The sequence below is a fragment of the Doryrhamphus excisus genome, chromosome 21 (assembly GCF_030265055.1).
Source record: "Doryrhamphus excisus isolate RoL2022-K1 chromosome 21, RoL_Dexc_1.0, whole genome shotgun sequence".
Lineage (NCBI taxonomy): Eukaryota > Metazoa > Chordata > Actinopteri > Syngnathiformes > Syngnathidae > Doryrhamphus > Doryrhamphus excisus.
The window spans coordinates 15,150,007-15,157,053 of NC_080486.1; the positions used below are offsets into that span (position 1 = coordinate 15,150,007).

At 40.8% G+C, this 7,047-nt stretch overlaps 1 protein-coding gene across 3 annotated transcripts; it reads left to right on the forward strand.

The window, feature by feature from the left end:
- The first annotated feature begins 4,805 nt into the window (after window positions 1-4,805).
- Window positions 4,806-6,953, forward strand: LOC131108851 (checkpoint protein HUS1-like). Of its 3 annotated transcripts, XM_058060247.1 has the most exons (9): window positions 4,809-5,018; window positions 5,241-5,368; window positions 5,449-5,625; window positions 5,686-5,793; window positions 5,855-5,929; window positions 6,005-6,104; window positions 6,177-6,308; window positions 6,383-6,503; window positions 6,586-6,953. In XM_058060247.1, exons 1-8 carry the CDS (start codon window positions 4,967-4,969, stop codon window positions 6,463-6,465), a joined length of 855 nt encoding a protein of 284 aa, XP_057916230.1. In that variant the 5' UTR covers window positions 4,809-4,966; the 3' UTR covers window positions 6,466-6,503; window positions 6,586-6,953. The 3 variants fall into 3 exon arrangements, with proteins under 3 accessions (XP_057916231.1, XP_057916230.1, XP_057916229.1); XM_058060248.1 differs by having other exon boundaries at window positions 4,806-5,018; window positions 5,295-5,368; window positions 6,383-6,953; XM_058060246.1 differs by having other exon boundaries at window positions 6,383-6,953.
- Window positions 6,954-7,047: the final 94 nt, after the last annotated feature.

Sequence of the window (7,047 nt, forward strand, 5' to 3'; positions counted from 1 at the left end):
CACATAATTAAAATACGCTCCTGTGTTGTTGCTATGTGACTGTTTTGTTTGATATCCAAACATATTTTAAATAAATAGTGAAGTACCAAACAACTGTATTTTGTATTAATGACAAAATGAAGTTGCAGTAAACAAAATGTCCTAAAGAGGGCAGTACAACGCAGCCCTTGTCGAGCTGCTGTTACCCAAGAAGAAGAAGGGCGGGGAGCACGTGATACAAGTTTCTGGCGGAAATGTATTACCGACGGACAGATACAACAGCGCGTCAAGCGGAACAATTTTACATTAGTATGTCGAAAAATAAACACACCCATTACAGTTCATTTCAAGCTCTTATATTGGCTTGTCACATTTATTCACATATTTCAATATGCCCCTGTGGTGTTCCAATGTCACTGTTTCGATTTGTTTGATACCCAGACGTATGTTAAAGAAATAGCGAAGAACCAAACAACGATATAATTACAGTGTATCAACGACACAAGGGAGGTGCAGTAAGCAAAACGTCCCGAAGAGGACAGTAGCGTGCTACTGTTGTCTAGCTGCTCCAACACAAGAAGAAGAAGAGCAGGACCTTTTAGATCATGATACATGTTTCCAACCGAACTTTAATACGGGCGGACCGTCAAAACAGTTCGTGAAGTTGAACAGTTTTCTGTTTATTTTTGGTTTTAAAGTTTATAATGTTTTATCGGCTCACCTCAAAATGAGGTTTCATGGGAAGATCGTCGATGTAACGGAGTGAAATGGTTAAGACAACTATTTCACTCGTGAAAACGCCTTTACATTAATATGTCGAAAAATAAACACACCCATTACAGTTCATTTCAAGCTGTTATATTGGCTTGTCACATTTATTCACATATTTAAATATTCCCTTGTGGTGTTCCAACGTTACTGTTTCGATTTGTCTGATACCCAGATGTCTTAAAGAAATAGCGAAATACCAAACAACTATAAAATTACAGTGTATCGATATGACGGAGTTGCAGTAACCAAAACGCCCCGAAGGGGGCAGTGGGGTGCTACTTTTGTCTAGCTGCTCCAACACAAGAAGAAGAGGAGCAGGACTTGTTAAATCATGATACAAGTTTCCAACGGAACTTTAATACGGGCGGACCGTCACAACACTTCGTGAAGTTGAACAATTTTCTGTTTATTTTGGGAATGCTTATTTAAATGCACTTTATATTATAAATGTTTTAAAGTTTATAAAGTTTTATCGACTCGACTCAAAGTGATGTTTCGTGGGAAGATCGTCGATGTAGCGTAGTGAAATGGTTAAGACAACTATTTCACTCGTGAAAACGCCTTTACATTAGTATGTCGAAAAATAAACACACCCATTACAGTTCATTTCAATCTGTTATATTGGCTTGTCACATTTATTCACATATTTAAATATGCCCCTGTGGTGTTCCAATGTCACTGTTTCGATTTGTTTGATACCCAGACGTATTTTAAAGAAATAGCGAAGAACCAAACAACGATATAATTACAGTGTATCAACGACACAAGGGAGGTGCAGTAAGCAAAACGTCCCGAAGAGGGCAGTAGCGTGCTACTGTTGTCTAGCTGCTCGAACACAAGAAGAAGAGGAGCAGGACCTTTTAGATCATGATACATGTTTCCAACCGAACTTTAATACGGGCGGACCGTCAAAACAGTTCGTGAAGTTGAACAGTTTTCTTTTTATTTTTGGAATGCTTATTGAAAAGCACTTTATATTATAAATGTTTTAAAATGTATAATGTTTTATCGGCTCACCTCAAAATGAGGTTTCGTGGGAAGATCGTCGATGTAACGGAGTGAAATGGTTAAGACAACCATTTCACTCGTGAAAACGCCTTTACATTAATATGTCGAAAAATAAACACACCCATTACAGTTCATTTCAAGCTGTTATATTGGCTTGTCACATTTATTCACATATTTAAATATTCCCTTGTGGTGTTCCAACGTTACTGTTTCGATTTGTCTGATACCCAGACGTCTTAAAGAAATAGCGAAATACCAAACAACTATATAATTACAGTGTATCGATATGACGGAGTTGCAGTAACCAAAACGCCCCGAAGAGGGCAGTGGGGTGCTACTGTTGTCTAGCTGCTCAAACACAAGAAGAAGAGGAGCAGGACTTGTTAAATCATGATACAAGTTTCCAACGGAACTTTAATACGGGCGGACCGTCACAACACTTCGTGAAGTTGAACAATTTTCTGTTTATTTTGGGAATGCTTATTTAAATGCACTTTATATTATACATGTTTTAAAGTTTATAAAGTTTTATCGACTCGACTCAAAGTGATGTTTCGTGGGAAGATCGTCGATGTAGCGTAGTGAAATGGTTAAGACAACTATTTCACTCGTGAAAACGCCTTTACATTAGTATGTCGAAAAATAAACACACCCATTACAGTTCATTTCAATCTGTTATATTGGCTTGTCACATTTATTCACATATTTAAATATGCCCCTGTGGTGTTCCAACGTCACTGTATCGATTTGTTTGATACCCAGACGTCTTTTAAAGAAATAGCGAAGTACCAAACAACTATATAATTACAGTGTATTAACGATATAACGGAGTTGCAGTAAGCAAAACGCCCCGAAGAGGGCAGTAGGGTGTTACGGTTGTCTAGCTTCTCCAACACAAGAAGAAGAGGAGCAGGCCCTTTTAGATCATGATACATGTTTCCAACGGAACTTTAATACGGGCGGACCGTCACAACACTTCGTGAAGTTGAACAATTTTCTGTTTATTTTTGAATGCTTATTGAAAATCACTTTATATTATAAATGTTTTAAAGTTGATAAAGTTTTATTGACTCGGCTCAAAGTGATGTTTCGTGGGAAGATCGTCGATGTAGCGTAGTGAAATGGTTAAGACAACTATTTCACTCGTGAAAACGTCTTTACATTAATATGTCGAAAAATAAACACACCCATTACAGTTCATTTCAAGCTCTTATATTGGCTTGTCACATTTATTCACATATTTCAATATGCCCCTGTGGTGTTCCAATGTCACTGTTTCGATTTGTTTGATACCCAGACGTATTTTAAATAAATAGCGAAGAACCAAACAACTATATAATTACAGTGTATCAACGACACAAGGGAGGTGCAGTAAGCAAAACGTCCCGAAGAGAGCAGTAGCGTGCTACTGTTGTCTAGCTGCTCCAACACAAGAAGAAGAGGAGCAGGACCTTTTAGATCATGATACATGTTTCCAACCGAACTTTAATACGGCGGACCGTCAAAACAGTTCGTGAAGTTGAACAGTTTTCTGTTTATTTTTGGAATGCTTATTGAAAAGCACTTTATATTATTAATGTTTTAAAATTTATAATGTTTTATCGGCTCACCTCAAAATGAGGTTTCGTGGGAAGATCGTCGATGTAACGGAGTGAAATGGTTAAGACAACCATTTCACTCGTGAAAACGCCTTTACATTAATATGTCGAAAAATAAACACACCCATTACAGTTCATTTCAAGCTGTTATATTGGCTTGTCACATTTATTCACATATTTAAATATTCCCTTGTGGTGTTCCAACGTTACTGTTTCGATTTGTCTGATACCCAGACGTCTTAAAGAAATAGCGAAATACCAAACAACTATATAATTACAGTGTATTGATATGACGGAGTTGCAGTAACCAAAATGCCCCGAAGAGGGCAGTGGAGTGCTACTGTTGTCTAGCTGCTCAAGCACAAGAAGAAGAGAAGCAGGACCTTTTAGATCATGATACAAGTTTCCAACGGAACTTTAATACGGGCGGACCGTCACAACACTTCGTGAAGTTGAACAATTTTCTGTTTATTTTTGAATGCTTATTGAAAATCACTTCATATTATAAATGTTTTAAAGTTGATAAAGTTTTATCGACTCGGCTCAAAGTGATGTTTCGTGGGAAGATCGTCGATGTAGCGTAGTGAAATGGTTAAGACAACTATTTCACTCGTGAAAACGCCTTTACATTAATATGTCGAAAAATAAACACACCCATTACAGTTCATTTCAAGCTGTTATATTGGCTTGTCACATTTATTCACATATTTAAATATTCCCTTGTGGTGTTCCAACGTTACTGTTTCGATTTGTCTGATACCCAGACGTCTTAAAGAAATAGCGAAATACCAAACAACTATATAATTACAGTGTATCGATATGACGGAATTGCAGTAACCAAAACGCCCCGAAGAGGGCAATGGGGTGCTACTGTTGTCTAGCTGCTCCAACACAAGAAGAAGAGGAGCAAGACCTTTTAGATCATGATACAAGTTTCCAACGGAACTTTAATACGGGCGGACCGTCACAACACTTCGTGAAGTTGAACAATTTTCTGTTTATTTTGGGAATGCTTATTTAAATGCACTTTATATTATACATGTTTTAAAGTTTATAAAATTTTATCGACTCGACTCAAAGTGATGTTTCGTGGGAAGATCGTCGATGTAGCGTAGTGAAATGGTTAAGACAACTATTTCACTCGTGAAAACGCCTTTACATTAGTATGTCGAAAAATAAACACACCCATTACAGTTCATTTCAATCTGTTATATTGGCTTGTCACATTTATTCACATATTTAAATATGCCCCTGTGGTGTTCCAACGTTACTGTTTGGATTTGTTTGATACCCAGACGTCTTAAAGAAATAGCGAAGTACCAAACAACTATATAATTACAGTGTATCAACGATATAACGGAGTTGCAGTAAGCAAAACGTCCCGAAGAGGGCAGTAGCGTGGTACTGTTGTCTAGCTTCAACACAAGAAGAAGAGGAGCAGGACCTTTTAGATCATGATACATGTTTCCAACGGAACTTTAATACGGGCGGACCGACACGACACCACGTGAATTTGAACAACTTTCTCTTTAATTTTTGAATTCTTATTTAAACTCACTTCATATTATAAATGTTTTCATGTTTATAAAGTTTTATCGATTCGGCTCAAAATGAGGTTTCGTGGGAAGATCGTCGATGTGGCGTGTCTCAACCATTTCACTCGTGAGAAAACCTTTATATTAGCATGTCCAAAAATAAGTACACGCATTACAGTTAATTTCATGCTTTATATATGCCTCTATGTTGTTCCTACGTTTCTTAACATTTTGTTGCACTTAAGTTGTACTTATCATCGTCACTTGTTGTATGTTGTACACAGTCTACTGTTTGAGATAAAGTGCTGAGTAAATTCAGGCGGAATAAAAGAGACTCGTTATCATGCAGGAGTGGTGAGCACCATTTCCAAACTGACCAAGACCTGCGTCCTGCGTGTCACAGGGGACCATATCTTCTTCGTGCTCAGTGGAAAGGTGGCCAATGGCGGCGTGGGCATGTGGTGTGAGCTTGCCCAGGTATCCACGCCGGTTGCCTGTCAGCCATTTGGTTGTTGGATCTTTCTCAGGTTTTCATGTGCAAGTCATTCTCCCTGCAGGCCAACATCTTCGACGAGTACCAAATGGAGGGGGTGTCCTCTGAGAACAATGAGATTTGTTTGGAGGTGACTCCGGAGAATGTGTCTCGTGCCCTGAAGACCGTCCAGAATGCCAAAAGTGTGAAAGTCAAACTGACCAAGAAGCACTGCCCCTGTTTGACCATCGTCGCAGAGCTGGTAAGAATGGACAAGAACGTAACTTACGTCAGTAGTGACATCACATCCTTTCCTGTCCAGCCCACCATGTCCAGCACCAGCCGCGTCGTCACTCACGACGTCCCTGTTGATGTCATTCCCAGGCGACTCTGGCACGAGTTTAAAGAGCCCAGCATGCCCGACTTTGATGTGAGTGTCCACGTGTCATGTCGTAGTGGCGGTCTCAAAGACCTCTTACTGTTGTTGTCAGGTGAGCATCTACCTGCCGCATCTTAAGACAATGAAGAACGTGGTGGACCGGATGAAGAACCTCTCCAACTTTCTGGTAAGATCACAACCACCAGTGGCCACGCCGAGGAACATCTTTGTGGATGTTGACAAGTGTGTTTGTGTGTGTCAGGTGATGGAGGCCAACATGAGCGGCGAGATGAACCTGAAGATCGAGACTGACCTGGTGTCCGTCACCACTCACTTCAAAGACCTGGGAAACCCTCAGTGGGGTAAAGATATTTGGCCGTCACTCAGAAGATGTTGAACATAATCTCTATTGTACCCGCCTTTTTGCCCTGCAGATGACGACACCTCCCAAGGTGGCCCATCTCGGAGGCGTGAACCGGACACGATGGCCCAGGCTCGCGTGGACATCAGGAAGCTGCAGCAGTTCCTCATGGGTCAGCAGGTCAACCCCAGCAAAGCCATGTGCAGTAAGTGCAGCCACAGCGCCACCTGCAGCCTCACACCAAAGCAGAAGGGATGACACTGCTGGTCTGCTCCTCAGACATCGTTCACCAGAGAGTGCTCCACCTCATTCTGCTGCATGAGGACGTCTCGCTGCAGTACTTCATTCCCGCCGTGGCATAGACGCTTGCCGCCATGTTGGACAGAGATCGCTGCTGGAGGTGGGCCATGCCGTTGCATCCGTCCCAAAGAAAACAAAACGTTTTGGACGTTCAGTATCGAAATGTTTGACTTGCTGTTCAGACATCTTCAGAGTTGACACGATGATGTCATCACCTTTGTGTGTCGTAACCGCATTGTTTGCAGCAACAGTCATTCGTTAAAGCGTTTGGCGATGCGTGGACTCTTCCGAGTGAGCGTGCCCTCATGGTCACATGACTCAGGAGCGCCTCAAGGAAGGCTTCTTCCCGCTACGTTGAAGGTGAAAACAAGCACTGATCTCACATGATCAAGCAGGTGATCATGTGACACAGAATATTGCTAATTTGTTACCGCTCCGACCGCCAATCAAAAGTGAGCTTTATGTTTATCTGGGATTGTTATAAAAACATTGGAAGCTACTGTCGATGCTGCAGTCCAGTTGTACACCAATGCAAACCACCACAATAAACCTTGTCAATAACTTTATTGTCATTCATTATTTTGTATGGGGACTGTACCTAATGAAGTGTCTCATGTCCAATATTCCTGCTGTGATTGTGAAAT